Raw genomic sequence first — 16,110 nt, 5'->3', positions numbered from 1 at the left:
CTGTGCATGCTGCCTGAACAGGAGAGTATAAATCTCAGCCCTGCTCAGAGCTTCACAGCCAGAGTGGATGAGACAACGAGTGTCCTGCTGTCACTGGAGATAAAGCAGTAGGTCTCGGTATGTTTTCCAGACAAATTGATTTTTTTTTATGCGTTATCACATTGTGCGTGATGGTCATAGTGGGAAAGAGATTGCTGGAAGAGGCAGCAGTTGTTTATTGAGAAGGACAAAGTTGTCACAGCTCATAGAGAGGGGTTTCTGTTTGGGTGTTAGCTTTAAGATCCTCATTTCCTTCCACAGGGTAGAGATTCCTCTGGTGGAGAAAGAAGGGTGGGAAGCCTCAGCTACTAAGCAGAGGAGATTATCATCGTGGTCCTTCCTCTTTCAGAGCACAGATTTCTGTCTAGCATGACCTGGTGTGAGTTGAGTGAAACAAGTGAGACTGCATCTGGCAGCTGGTAGTGAAGTTGTCAGACACAAAGTGACCAGAGCACTGAGCGTGTTCTCCATCATTTTGCTCCTGGGCCCTTTTCTCCAGAATGTGAATTTGCCATATTTGCTTTCTAACATACTCTAGCAATTTCTTCTTGGCATAGATGTGGTTGGGGGTTCAGACATAGAGAGCTCGTATGCAGCATCCATGGGAGCAGACGGGAGGACGATCCTGTGCTAGCACTTTTCTAGTTATGAATAACCTAAATACCAAAGCACAGAAAGAAAGCTGTATGGCATAATTCTATTCCAGGACTCAAAGCTACAGCCATCAGTGAGTTGATATGCAGTGCTCCTGCAGATCTCACTGCAGCCCACAGCAGCACGGCATGAAACACCTCTTTCAGAAGTCCATGGGGTCACTTGCCTGCCTAAAATACATGCTGGGGTGGTTTGATATCACAGAGACTTAATGGGAAGCAAATCTGACAGGCACCGCGGTTTCCATCTTGTAAAATCATTGTTCTTTAGGATGAATTTTCTGCTTCTCAGCACAAAATCCAGCTGCTTTTTGTTAAACAGGCGTAAGTTACCAAAGGAAATAATAAGTTGTGACACAAAGCCTGACGGAATTCCCAGCTGAACCTGTGCTTTTGGCCATCTGTAAGTGGCAGCCACTTCCATCAGCAGTTGAAAGACTCCCAGTCCCCCCTGTGATTTCTTGTCTCCCTCCTACTTTATTAAGTCCCAGTGTGACTGGGTAAAGCAAAGGCTGGCTTCCTGCTGGTTTGGTGCCGCAGCTGTAACACACGCTGGGGAACTCAACAGCTCCTCCAGGAAAGTGGCTCTGGCTCCGGCAGGAGATGCTGAGCTGCCCCTGAGCCAGGGAAACAGGGCTGACCCACCAGGAGGCAGGCAAAGAAGCTGCCAGAGGTGCTGACAAGAAGAGGGATGTGCCAAGGGAAAATACCGAGCCCAGAAGAGCGAAAGTATTGTTCCTAAACAGGGCAGCAAAAAGAACAGCAGGAAATTAATTACTGCAGGAGGCTTTTCCCCCCATGGCTCTGTACAGAGAACAGGAACACTAAAATATTCCCAAATCTGCACGTTTTAAAGCGTGGCAGAAAGAGTAACCGCAGTACTCTCAGACTGTGGACCAGACTCTGCAGCACTCGTCTGTACCTCAAGGAGCAGTCTGCGACCAGCTGTACGAGCTACAGACCTCGGCAGCAATCAGCATGAGTAAGTGGAGTGAGGTGCTTCTCCATGGATGGTTCCAAGTGTTATTTGAAGAGCACTGCTGTAGCAGAGCAATTAGTTGAGAGGAAGTCCCTGGAGACAAGTGGGCAAGTGGAAAAGCTGGGAATAGGTGGCTTGGGAGTGAGCAGGAGAGTGGCTCTGTCATCACTCCCATGCACTGGGGGATGAGGACCCTGAGTCATGGGGAGAATCCTGCGATGGCAGGGCTGCCCAGCACCCAATTCTGCAGGTATTAGGGGAGCAGCACATGGAGTGCACACAGACTAAAACTGAGTTTCCAAGACTTCCTTTGAAAGATAAGGCGATAGAAAGAAATACCGTACCAGTTGGATCAAAGTCTGGGAAATAATCCGGACAATTCTGAGCAGTGATTCTTCCAGCAGGCGTGTCATCCCAGCACAACCAGCCGTCCCACGTTCGGTTGCAGAACAAACCTGGGTAATTAAGAGGAATGGAGTAATTAATTCACACACGGTCACTCCTGAGCCCGCTCTGTTCCAGCCTCCCAAGGAATATTGCCATCTGCAGACAATTTTCTTTCTGCAATAAAATCCCTTGTTATTGCTACACTTTGAGTGGCCTTCCAGTCCCTCAAGGGGCTCCAGGAGAGATGGGGAGGGACTCTGGATCAGGGAGGGGAGCCATAGGACGAGGGAGAAGGGTTTGACACTGAAAGAGGGGAGATTGAGATGAGATCTGGGGAAGAACTTCTTTGCTGTGAGGGTGGTGAGAGCCTGGCCCAGGTTGCCCAGAGAAGCTGTGGCTGCCCCATCCCTGGAGGGGTTCAAGGCCAGGTTGGAGGGGGCTTGGAGCAACCTGGTGTGGTGGGAGGTGTCCCTGCCCAGGGCAGGGGGTGGCACTGGGAGGGCTTTAAGGTCCTTTCCAACCCAAACCATTCCATGATTCTATGATTCAGATGCTGCAAGGTATTTGTTTTTGCTGATCTGATGTTAGTGGTATTTATTTTACTGGGAAGTAATTTTTTAAAGCATGTTGCACTCAACTTTGAATGTAGGGTCTGATCCTACAAATTCCTCAAAGTTGCATCAATAACTGTTTTAAAGTCAAAACAGTTGTGGATTAAAAGTTGAAAGCATAAAACTTTCCAAATTAATTTTTTACAGATTAGATGTATAGCAAAAAAGATATTTTTATGAACAATTTTTCTTCATTAGCTAAGATTTTATGCACATGTATTTTTCCATTGTCAAGTTAAATGTGCTAATGCTCTTGTTCACTTAACCATCTTATCAGCAGTTTGTTATCTTTCCTTCAGGCATTCTCGTGTTCTTCTCTGGCTTTGCGATATATCTGAATGACTTCTAGGAATCATTTTGTAATATCAAAGAAAAAGAAGCATAGAAAATGTTTGCAACTTGAGCTTTTGCAAAGAAAACTGAACGACATTTATATTTAAGAGATCACCATCCACAAACAAGTCTTGGTGTGAGCTCGCTGAAAAGTTCTGGAGAAGGCCATTCCCTCAGCAAGAACAAGAGAGATTCAAGCAGCAAAGACTGAGCCAGAAACGGAGACGACGGGGGTATCGTCTGCAGGGGGAAGAAGGAAGAGCTGCTCATTCCCTGGACTCACTCCAGGCTGTTTCCTTTCTTTGCACGAAAGGGGATGCTGAGTGGGTGTGAGTGTGACTGCTGCATGCCAAGGAGGACTATGGGTTAGTACGCAGAAGGAAATGTTTCTTTAGAGCCATATAAGCAAGTGTGGCAATATAGAGAGTTTTTAAAGTCTTTTTTACCTTTCTTCTTATACGGAGGAGCTCTGTTCATCCTCTCATAGCACTTGAACTGCGAATCTATTATCTTCTGTCGTATGACTGAGTTTTCAGTTACTACAGGCTCTAATGTAGGATCAGTATAATTTACAGTAGAAGAAAGACTTGGAACCATTCTCTGCACAGAAAGGAAAAACTGTTAGTACAAGTGAATAAGCCAGGTGGATAAAATGAAAAAGTGAGGATCAGAAAACACTCTCTGCATTCTTCAGAGGCCTTTTACTTGCACATGTGTAGCATTATGATAGGCCTTGTACTGCTTGCAAAGCAAGTGCTGAACTTTCACTAGTTTACGTCACTATGAAATCAAGATTTTAACCAAGCTCTTTTTCTTGGCACAAGAGGACCATTAAATACTTGATAAAGTCTTCAAAATCTTTTCATTTAGCTTCATTTTACAGCTTAGATCTGTAAAAAAAAATGTGTATCTCCCCAAAGTTACACCCATGTATTTCTGCTCATTTGTGCTGATTTCTTTCCAGGCTGCCTGGACAAAATACCTCAGCGCCACAGTCTTTAAACTGATTATTTCATGTCTTACGCCACCTGCTTTGAGCTCCTTCAACTGTTAAGGTCATAGAAACAGAAGGTAGAGAGTTTACACTTCACTACCCGGCCTTAGCTCTTAGTTAAGTACCTAAATTTGAGAGTCTGAATAACAAGGTCCTCTCTGATCAAGTGGCATCTTCTGACTTGTCCCACTCTGAGCTGCCTGCAGGGCAACGGGGATCATTGCCCCTGGAAGGCAAAAATCTCAGACAGAGAGGTCACTTGTCTTTTTTCCATCCCTCCCTCCCTCCATCCCTCCATCCATCCATCCATCCATCCATCCATCCCTCTCTCCCTCTGTCCCTGTTGCACAGCCCAAGTCTGTGAGCCAGGGTGGAGATGACAGTGTGGAGCTTTAGTTAATTCTGTTCTGCCCTAATCCCCTATCAGGACACTTCTCTGCGCGAAAGTGATAGGAAAGGATTAGTTCTTTTGTCCCCCCCAAGCAAAAGCAATGCTGCTGTAGCACTTTCCTTGTACCACCCTATTTTTCCCTGTTCTAAACCATACCAAAGCCATCACAAACACACACAGAGTCATTTACAGGCTGCTTCAAAACTAAGGACTCTCACAAACACACAAACTGGATGTTTTTACCACCAAATATTAGTATGCAGATCTTTTAAGCAACCATCTGTAGTTGTTCAAACTGAAAATACAACAGATCTGAAAGTTCAAATATCAACTTACTTCTTAAATTGTTCCTTCCCTTTTTTTTTTATTGCACATCACAAGCAATCATGTCTCATTAATATAAGACTTTCTTTTCCATTTGCACAGCTAAAAAACCTTGGTAAAATACACAGCAAATGCACAGTGTGTTTGATGTAGTTGAAAAGAAAATGGCATTACTGTATCCTGATACTTCTGTGCCAAACCGTCTCAGTTTAATCTTTTTATACTCATACATCCAATTATTTTTTCCTAATTTAATCTAATCTCTTTTGATACTAACATTTTCATTTTGAACTGTATATAGATACTGTCTGAAGACCGGAGGACAGTGAGGGCAGTTTATCTCACTGCACTGAAATATGTACTTGGAATAAAATGGGAGGAATAAGAAGGAAGATATTTTCTGGCAGATACAATTTTATATAATTTTTATGTGTATGTATACACGCACACAGAGGTATATACTTGGACAGTGAAGCCATTGGGAACGTTCATCTGGCCATCCAAGTGAAAAATTAAGCATTTAGGAAGCCAGAGCAGGAAATACAGAAGCAAAGCCAAACGTATTACAGCTCCCTCACCTGAGAGAAGATTGAGGGGAGTAGCTGGAGTCTGCGAGCATCATTTAAGAACCAGACAAGCCCTAAATTCAGCAGGAAGTGCAGGAGAGGGCAGACATGGGTACCCTCAGGTCTGTCTTAGCCCCTCGTGCCCACGTTATCACCCCAGGCCTGAGAACTGCTCTGACTTGACTCATAGATACCCCATGCTTCTTTCTCTCTTACTTGGAACAACACCTCAGTTCCCAGCTGTTTGCATTCGAGAGAGGAATAGCGCTATCATCAAAGAAAGCTGGGGGGGGCTTCTGTGGCCTCGCCTCTCTTCTCGACCCCCCCTCTGTTTCTCTGGGCCAGTTTGGGAACACACGCGTGTTTTGGAAGCATAAACAAGCTTTGTGCTGGGAAAACATCACCAATTTTCCTTCCCCTGAAACAATGCTTTTATTTTATTTTTGCTGTCTTCTAGGAAGGAGATGATTTGTCCTTCAGATCCGCTTGACCAAACAAGATGAAAATCATTTCACACTGCCAGAGCCCAGAAAGGCTGGCGTTGCTGGCCATAAACACTGCCACAGTTTCATTTGCTCTATCTGTACAGAATAAAGCACAACACAGATACGAAACAACTGGCAAATGCCAGCTGCACAGATCTTCCCCCTTATTCTAACTTTTTTTGGAGCCTCTTTGACACACCATTTTTGAAAGGACTGACCATTCCTGGAAAATGGCACAGTACAGAAACATGTAAGTTGAAATCAAAGGTACGGTACGCCATTAGAAAAGGAATGCTCTATTTACATCTTTTAACAAGTGAAGATGGAGCAGTTTGTAACTAGGGGTGATGATTTTGAGGGGTAAGATACAATTCAGAGACCGAAGACACTTTTAAAGGTCAGTTCCATAACTTGCTGTATGTGAGGGACTAATCCAGCTCCTGAAGAAGTCAGCTCATGTTGGGTACAGGTTAATGAGAACACTTTCATATCTGGAGGCAGAGGGTTCCTGTGGTGGTGACAGGATGAACACCTCGGACTGGGCACAGAACTACTTCAAGTGCCCAGCCACGTATGCAGGATGACTGCCCGTTCTCCCGTCGCTGGGGGAGGCAATCCTGGCCCAGCTGAAGCTGCCAGCAAAATTCCTGCCACCCACATACGGGCCAGGGCTTCACTCAGAGAGGTTAAGAAAATGGATGAGACTGTGCCCCTAAAGCTCAATGGGATTTACTTCGTCAGTGGAAATCACTTAGTGGCAAGTGATCTAAATCTAAAGCAAGTTTGGAGAAAGAGTGGAATAATAATATTAGATTACAGCTGTCTCTTAAATTATCTAAATTTTTTATCTTATTACCGAGTGCAAAGAGTCAGATATTCAAAGTCAGTTGCACACAAATCTTTCCAGGCACTTTTGATGTAATCGAATGGCTTGCGCATGAAATCTAATTAAGGGGTTACCGGTAGGTGTGTTACTGGGGCTGTTCGTCTGTGATATGCCCTTTAAATGTGCTCTTCCCTTGGGCTGCTGTTATTCAGTTCTGTTTGCCTAGATCTGAAAAGCTGGCCATGGAAGTTTGAACAATATTTTCTTCTACCTTAAAATAAGATGACCATTTTACCAGACTAATGAAAAATAAATGTAGTGGCTTGCTGGAGGCTGAGCAGTTTGCAACCTCCAAACCTCTGTGGGGAATGCTGGTGTTTTCTACCACGCGTGGGAGAATCACACCTCCACCACCACCCTGGGGCTTGGAGCCTGAAGCCTGATCTCCCCAAGATCAGTCCAGGGGGAGGATGATCCAGCCTTATATTCCTGGGGCTCAGTCAGACCTAAATCTTGGCACAGTTTGTGAGGTTGCATGTTATTGTTTTGTTCTTCTTGCAGTCCTTACCCCAAGGGTGAGGAAAGAGCAAAGGGGGCAGAAGGAAATCTCTGGATCACTGTCCTCTAACCACTGGTAGCCAATGCCCAGGCAGGGCTACGTGAGGCTACAAGCTCAGTCAGTAACGAGAGAGGCTGGGAACGTCCCAGGAGCCTCTGTGTGTGCTCTCACAGAATTAATGAGTAGAAATCACTTTTGCTACTACATTTTCAAGATTGTATCTAGGTATTTTAGGAATTAAGTTTTAAAACACATGTTTTCACCATAAAAAAAGCCAAGACTAAATAATTTTCACCTGGTTACTACCTACAGTATTGAACAAATTCTGAATGTTCAGAGTCTGTTACTGCACGTTAAAAACCCTTCCCATCCATCAGTTACTTCAGATGGAAATATAAATGATGTTGATAAAATAAAGGAATGCCCCATTCATGTATAAATATTCTTTATTAAAGAGAAATAAATAACTCACAGCTTAATAATCAGGAGGAGTTCATAGCCTGAAAATGATTGGTATGACTTCTTCAGAAGAGAACTGTTTAAGTGATGTCCCATGCAGCAGTTTAGCAGCCGTACATATGATGTCACTCCTAAAAGTCCAAGTAAATGACGTCATACATACGACCACCAAGCCACCACGTGACAAATGACTGTGATAAGGAAATGAATTATCATTACAAAGAACCAAACCAGGCTGCTGGGAATGCTGGAGTTCACTTACACCTAGAATTAATAAAGGAATCTAGAGAAAGCAATTTGGCTTCATTATTAAACGATATCAAAAAGAACAACTAGCGCCCCAGTTCCTGTAACAGGCACCTGCTATGAACCCAGGCATGGCCCTGCCTGTTTCTGCAGGAGAGAATCCAGATAGAGCAAGCACAGAATTCCTTCTTTTTTTTTCCACAAAATTTTGGACATGATGAACAAGCATCCCCAAATATCTTTGGACATGATGAACAAGCATCCCCAAATATTTTTCTTCCACCATCAAGGAGCTCGAAGGAGACTAACTGTTGACTTCACAGGACATTTAGGAAATTTGTAGCTTTCTTTGCTTTTGTTTTTTCCCTCTTTCCACTAAATACAGTAATTTTGCAACACTTATTGTTGATCTCAGTCAAAATACATTTCAATTTCTGGATGCTCTAAGTGTTTGCTATTGATTCTGAGAGCCCATTTGGTACATCGCTTTTCAAACTGCTCTGTGCAGTCACCACTTTGTGGGTCACTCACCTCCCATCCTTCAACACACCCCCGCTTTGAGGGAGAGCTCGACGTGAGTCAGGCTGGTTGCAGAGCCCTCCTCATGCCTCGATGATTACGTTTGAGCTGCTTTTCACAGCTGCTGGTGTGTGTTAGGACAGAGAAGAAAACGACTGTGATGCCTCAGGGAGGTCCTTAGGGCACGGCACTCGGTAAACATAACAGCAATTTCTTATCCATCACAAATGTGGTGGGAGACGGCAGACAATTTCTTTGGGGAAATACCTTGATGTGAGATGTTTTACTCAACCACCGAATGTTAACATTTTCCCATACTCAGTTTCCGTTGAAGCAGGATGGAAATTATCTCACAGTTAGATCCTATATGAGTTACACCGCAGGTTTTAGCAGCTGGTTAAAGAGGCAGGAGATTATCAGCCACGGCAGATAAAGACAATGCACTTGTAATGAAAAGCACCTCACGAATCTTCCAGTTGTTTTCTGTGACTGTGGGATTTGCACGGAAGCTTTACTCCCAGAATAGGCTGATGCAAACTGCGGGCTCAAAGGAAGGCTGCAGAAGACTTCATGGGTTTTTGGTTGCAGCTCTGGTTATCACCTTGCAAGAGGCCTCCTTAGGGCAATCAGCTCCATAGCAACATTCTGATTCTTTTAAAAAAGCAAAGATGGAGACAAAAATGTCCTGATGACCCCTGAAACTGGGGTGAGTAGAACAGGACACAGCATTCCTCTCTCGCTTGGGAAACCACGAGCAGCTCGAGTCTCAGATTCTCACAGTAATTCTCACCACCTTCAATCAGCAGCAGCTTGCTTTCCTGAGTTCTCCTTCTGTGAGAAGAGCTCTAGAACCTGCAAATCCACTTCCTTACAGCTTGAAGCAACCCATAGTTACCAAGGGAAAAGCACATCAATCCTCATTGACAGGATAAGACCAAACTACCATTTGTAGGCACTAGACGACAATTCTTACTTGACAAAATCGTGCAGAGAACAAAACTCTCTTTTCTCAATGTCTTGGAAAATTGATCAGTCACACAGGAAAGAGACCCAAGGTTGTTTCCTTCTCCTTGTTCTGTGTCCGTGCCCCTGGATACATTGTGCTGATGCTCCATCTTTCTTGTGGAGAGTAATGTGCCCTGAAGAGATTAACTAATTGCTCCAGCACACAGGGGCTCACGTACTCGGGGAAACAATTCTCAGTCACATTCTGTGGCTCTCAATAATTACCAAAAAGTAGAGAGCACCAGGAATAAAGTTAACTAAGAAATAATGATCAGTTAAATTTTCTAATGGAATTCACTTTGAATCGCGGAGGACTATCTGGTGATGCTGTAAGCACTGTCATTATTGTGCCTCCAAAAGCGAGCGAAGTCATGGAAGAGGAAGACAATAAGGAGTTAGTTTTATTTCTAAAATAGGTTTTGGAGCAACTGGTGCTTTAGTTTTTGTTTGGCTAAGGCAAATTATTATTTTTATTATTTATATTTATATATTTATATTTATATATTTATATTTATTATTTTTATTTTTATATATTTATATATAAATATATATTTATTTTTATATATATTTATATATTTATATTTATTATTTTTTATTTTTCTGTAAATTATTATTTACAGAAGACTAAAGTGCTGTTTATTCTATGCAAAAAATGACATATGTAAGAGAGATGGATTCTACCAGAAAGTACCAGAATCCCTTGGTGATGGGTCTAAAGGCTGGAGACTGTGGTGGGGCAGGCTCTGTGGACACCTTGTAACTGGGGTCTAGGACAAAACATTCCAGGAGAGACATGGGATGAATCTGGCACCTACAGCGGGACAAGTGGCATAAACAGAGAGCCTGAAGCCCCGGGGGGGGGAACACAAGGGTATCCATAGGTTGTGTTCCTTCACAACAGCTTCCAGCCACCAGAGAACAGGAGTGGGAGATCACCCTTGTGTCACAAATTGTTATTGATAATTGATAATTACTGTATCTTCCTCAGTCCCAGGGGCTCATGGCTTGGGGAACAGAGGAGTGATTAGAAGAACCAACAGAGTGGGAACAGCCCTTTTGGAAGAGAAAGAAAGACGCTCTTTCCTTGTTCAAGATCACAAAAAAAAAAAAGTAAAAAATGAATGTTTTCTATCAGCTACAGGTGGGGAAATTTTTGGAAAAATGACTGATGCCAAATATTTTTCATATTTGATCTAACAGCAGTGTTCTGGCAAGTGTCATCAAGGAATCAGAGCTCGCTCACAGTCTACTTCTATGACTGTGGCTTCTCCTTTACCAGAAGATAAATTAATCCAGGAGGTGATTAAGTAAATCACAGTATTGCTACTGCAGTGTGGGAGCAAGGAATAAAGAGATTGGAACAGTGAAAATGTATGGAGATCTGTGGCTCAGTTATCCATCGAGGTCAGAAGCTGGAGAGCCCTCTGGTGCAAAGATACCTAAAAGGAAGGGGATCCAGATCTCACCACAGAGTTTCTTAAAGAATTCTGGTCCTGGAGCTAACGTTGCACATGTGCTGTCATGGGTGAGAGGGTTAAAAGATTTGTGGACAACAGGGCAAGGATCAGCCCAGTCCTTCAGGGCTGACCTACAAATCCATGCTGTAGGTCAGAGCTCAGACGCTCAGAAATGCCGTTGACAATTTTAGTTACCAGAATATTTACAGCCCTGTCACTTGACTGGGGGAGAGAAATGATCTGGAACTGTTCCTTCAGTGGACGTTGGCTCACTCTAGGAGGACTCGCTGCTCTCTGCCAAGGCCCCTGTCAGGCTGCGCAGACTGGCCGGGGTTCAAACCCAGAAGGAAGCTGGTCTCTGTCAGGCCCTTCTGTCAGAGACACCTCTGGCCGTGGGTGATTTCCAGCCAGCGCATGGCTACGTGCCTCCCTTGCAGGGCTATGGGTAACAGCCACAAAACGTCACAAATATCAGAACACTCCAATATACCTCAAGGCAGAAGGCTTCTGCCAAGAACGGGGATGATTCCTCAAATCATTAACTAATTCTGCACAAATTCGAGACCAAGTTAGCAGAGGTCTTCTTTGTCCGGCTCACCAGCTCTTCTTTGGTTGAGGGTCCTAATCCTGAGCCACGAATTCAGCATTTTACCAAAGTGGAGGGTCCTTTGTTGTCCTGGATTCTCCATGATCTCATTGTTTTATTTTACCTCCTTCTATCCATCATTCTATTACTGCTCTCTACTTTCCTTCCCTCCTTTTTATCCATATAAATTTCAGTGGCAAACAGCGCTGTGGGCATGTTATGGCGGGCTGAAGGAAGAGGAGGGACCCAACCCAACAAACAAACCGGGAGAGCAGTCCCTGCTCTTCCCCAGCGTGTCTCCTATCCCCGTTTCTACAACTTGCAGCCAGAAAGGATGGGAGGTGATGGGGAGACGCGCACAGATCTTCCACATTTAGGTGTTAGAGGAGAAGATGAGAAGCACAGGGGCATGAGGAGCTAACCGACAAAACACAGTAAGAATCAAAGTTCTCTTCAGGAACGCAGAGATAAACAGTTAATTGGGGAATAAGGCGGCATCAGCACGTGAGTTATTGGTACCACACCAGGGCAGAGAGGTGCCTGTCCCCAGCAGCATCACTCAGACATGTCCTGACTGCTCTGTAACTGAGGCTCTGGGCAGTATTCTCATTTCAGACTACCTGTAATGTCTACAATTCTATGATAATTGCTAATAATTTGAGGTTTCACAAGTAGAGATCAGAGAAAGCATTCCACTTACCTGAGAGGTATTTAGTCAGGTAGAAATTAATTTGCTACATATTTAGAACAACAGTTACTCAGCCACGTTGCACAGATTGAAATTACTGTAATATTGATGTTAAACAGTTGAAAACAGCATTTGAACTGAATAAATAAACTTGATCCTGTTATTTTTCATTTCAGTTGCTTTCCTAACAGCAGAGTAACTATAAACAGTGAAAATCTGCAATCACTTAAGTCAGTCTGTTTCACACAACAACGTTAAGGAAGTTTTCAAACACATCAGTTTCCATGTCACTGATACGCTATAGCCTGTAAAACACAGAAATGAAACATCACATGCATTGCCTTCTTCAGGCTGGCAGTTCTGTCTCACCACGAAACAATGGTTTCAAGTTCAAACTTTTATGAGATATCTTATTTAGAAACTTTATTAACCTTACTTTAAAATGTATTAGTAAGGGAACTCGTTCCTTCCCCTGTGCCGTATAATGAATACTCATTTTTTCAGCACTCGTTTTTCTGAACATCACCACAAGTTCACATTTGGCAGGTGCCACGAGCAACTCAGTTTTTCTCGTACTTACAATTAGAAGGATGATCAGTAAGAAGCAACTGTGGGTTGTCTTTTTCATCGTGGAGTCTTCCTGGAGAGACACACTGTGGCTGACCCTTCTGGGATTTAAAGAACAAAAACAAAAGCAGTATTAGACTTCATCTGTAAAGATAAATTCCTTGCCTTTGTGTAAAAGCGGACTCTGGGTGTGTGTGTGCCCCCAGCCCTGTGTGTGCTCGTTTTTGATTTCCCTGGAGACAGGTACACTTGTGATTTGGTCTCCCCTGTGGCTCCCTGGTGGTGAGTCCAGCTGATGTGGGGTATGGCCCCATGGTACTACGTTACCAGCAGCAGATGGGGGACAAGCTCTGTGCCTTTTCCTTCATTGCTCTGATTCACCTGCTTCTAACCTACACATGCGGCTGCAGACCTAGGAAAAAGCTGGATATTTTAAAAATTATCTAAACCCCCCCAAAGATGTGGTTTGCAGATAGGCATAGTGGCAGCTCAAAAGGCATATTTATGGGGATAGAAGAAGCCAGAGGTTGAGTGATCTCTAGCTTGGTCAACAAGCAAGTGTGGCAGGAAAATAGAGAGAGACTGGGAACCCCACCGTGGGACCTCATGCTCCCTAAGGCAGCTCTGCTGGACTGTGGCAGAGGAACCCTCAGGCTGCTGAGAACAACTGCTTCAGCCACAGGAAGTACCGGAGAGACAGAGCAGTGCCACCACTCCACCCGCCTGGAGGGAACCCGATCCGCAGCTTTGGGGTTTCTTTTTTCCTAAATCAGCACCTCTCTGGGAAAAATATCCAAGGGTTGCCTTCTATTATGAAACAAAGAAACTGGACTCAATAGCTAATGTGACCCCTGATCAATTGTATTGCTTTGCAGTTGTGGGAGTTCAAGCAAGGAAAACTCTTTGCCTTCAGACCTATCATGGACCATGAGTGGTTACACATGCCTGGAGATCACCTTGGGCCACAGTGAGACAGCAAGCACTCACACACCCCTAGTTTTTGGACAGCTTAAAAACTGAGTGAGGTGTTTTCTACCTGGGCAAACAATCCAGTTTTTCACCCTACAGGCGTGAAACCCATGAATTTGATGGGAAAAATGCACATGGACTTGGATGCTTAGTCCACTTTACATGCAGTGAGCCACACAACCACTTGTGGCACATTTTTCTCTGCAACAGCTTTTCTCATCTTGAAATGGGCTGGAAAGTCATTGATTTTTGGAGGGGAAGAAAAATATGAGATCAGTTGTAGCTATCCTCACCTAAAGCAGAAATATGTGATCTCAGAATGTACTAAAGGCATGGAACTTCCACTTCAACGTAGCACATGTGGATGCAATCTCCTACCAGAGCCAAAGGAGAGTGTCGCCGTCACGTGTCACTGATGACATAAAACACAAAATGATGAAAAAGAGGATTTGCCTCTAATAAGAAGTAGCCTTATTACTGTCTGAGCCTTGCCAGAACCATTCTGGTGTTCCAGAGGTAATGGGATAGGCAAACGACACAGAAATAATGCGTAATCACGCTGTCAGCCACAGATTTGTATTTGATCAGCGATGACAGACAACTCAATTGAAGCAAAAATTGGATAGTTAGATCAGAAGAAAATGCCTGGAATTGTCTGCATCTTCTCTAGACTATTCACCGCCGCGTGTATTGGTTCAAAACTGCCAAGAGTGATGAGCACACAAGCTACGGGGCTTGGTCAGCTGTGCCACGAGCAGGCAGGCGAGCAGGGATACGAGTGTTGGTACAGCTCCGTGGGGCACTGCACAGCGCCCTGCCGTGTGGGGTAAAGCCTCTGCGCTTCTTGCCAGCCCCACTGCTTCTGCCACAGCCACAGGGATTCGGTAAAAAGCAGGCAAAGGAGGGACTTTGCCTTACAAACACAGTATTGTGACCAAGAACACACAAGCAAAGTCAGCAGCGACTGAGGTCACCTGCGATACACCTACTTTTCCCGCACTTGGTGCTGGGAGTGTTTGCAGCAACAGGCTGAGTTACGGCCGTAGCTGTGGGTAAATCTCAGCCTTGTGAGATTTTGTGAACTTTTGTTAGTATGTACTGAAAGAGCTATTTAAAATGTTGCTTGCTCCCATCGCTCCTAATTAAAAAAAAAAAAAAAAAAAAGCCATCTATAAAATATTTAACACGTTATTTCCCCCTCTGTTAGCTGTGATGACTGTGCCATATGATACTACACACAAGTAAATGAGTAAGGATTATTTCCCACGCTAAATCTTATGCAGTCTTGATAATTCTAGTCTTTCTTCTTCTAGCCGGATCTAACCACAGGAATGGTTGATGTGCTGCATAAAATCCAGGGCCTTTTTTTTCTTCCCCTTTCACAGGAGTCTTTCCCAGTGTTTGAAAATTGTTGAACAACAATATTTAGAATCATAGAATCATAGAATTCCCTGGGTTGGAAGGGACCTTTCAGATCATTGAGTGCAACCATCAACCCAACACTGACAAAAACCATCACTAAACCATATCTCTAAGTATTATATCCACCCATCTTTTAAATACCTCCAGGGATGGTGACTCCACCACTTCCCTGGGCAGCCCATTCCAAGGCTTGACAACCCTTTCAGTGAAGAAATTTTTCATAATATCCATCCTAAACCTCCCCTGGAGCAACTTGAGGCCATTTCCTCTTGTCCCATCGCCTGTTCCTTGGGAGAAGAGACAGACCCCCCCTGGCTACATCCTCCTTTCAGGGAGTTGTAGAGAGCGAGAAGGTCTCCCCTCAGCCTCCTTTTCTCCAGGCTGAACACCCCCAGCTCCCTCAGCCGCTCCTCACAAGACTTACTCTCCAATTCTATTAAATTATTTAATTCTATTCAAATTTTAACAATCCTTGTACAAAGTCCCTCACTAAGAAGTGACTTTTCTCTACTTGAACCACAAGAACGACCCATAGCACTGCAGCACAGTTGGGTCAGCATCAGTATTGGATCAAGGGTGATGACTGCACTGAAATGAAAAGGTATGTACAGGTAAAAAGTGTTGATCAACGGGAGGGCAGAGACAACAGGGGATAGAAAGGTTCACAGCGAGGGGAGCCCCAAGAGACAGACCCTGCCAGCCTCTGGGCGGAGGAACAGACCAGCATCTCTGTGGCCCTGTCCCATTTCCAGCCATCCAGGTTCAGGTGGGACAGGACAGGCAAGCTGGGATGTGCAAAGCAGCACACTCAGGTGCCCTGGGGTCTGGGTCTCTGGTGCTAGAACTGTCACTTTTTCACACCAGCTGGCACTGGTGCCCACGGACAGCCCGCTGGCCACCAAGGGACGGCTGGGTAGCCCAGAGCAGCCCCATGTGGAGCACAGGTGCTGTCCTCATTCCTATTTCTACACTATTTATCCTTTTTCAGTAAGTCCAACAATATCCTTGCACGAAGTTAAGATAATATAATGTGCCTCACACATTT

The 16,110-nt window shown here is 44.3% G+C and overlaps 1 protein-coding gene across 1 annotated transcript in view; it reads right to left on the bottom strand.

The window, feature by feature from the left end:
- The window catches only part of CALCR (calcitonin receptor), a 58,836-nt gene extending 46,101 nt beyond the window's left edge, over positions 1-12,735 (bottom strand). Inside the window, exons 1-3 of the mRNA XM_074150739.1 lie at positions 12,688-12,735; positions 3,449-3,602; positions 2,016-2,126 (exon numbers count right to left, since the gene is read on the bottom strand). Of these exons, the coding sequence (XP_074006840.1) occupies positions 2,016-2,126; positions 3,449-3,602; positions 12,688-12,735 (313 nt within the window). The remainder of the gene's footprint in view (positions 1-2,015; positions 2,127-3,448; positions 3,603-12,687) is intronic.
- Positions 12,736-16,110: the final 3,375 nt, after the last annotated feature.

This window comes from Numenius arquata, chromosome 7 (assembly GCF_964106895.1).
Source record: "Numenius arquata chromosome 7, bNumArq3.hap1.1, whole genome shotgun sequence".
NCBI classification, from domain to species: Eukaryota; Metazoa; Chordata; class Aves; order Charadriiformes; family Scolopacidae; genus Numenius; species Numenius arquata.
The sequence above is the reverse complement of the archived record's forward strand: the minus strand, read 5'-3'. Positions and strand labels throughout refer to the sequence as shown.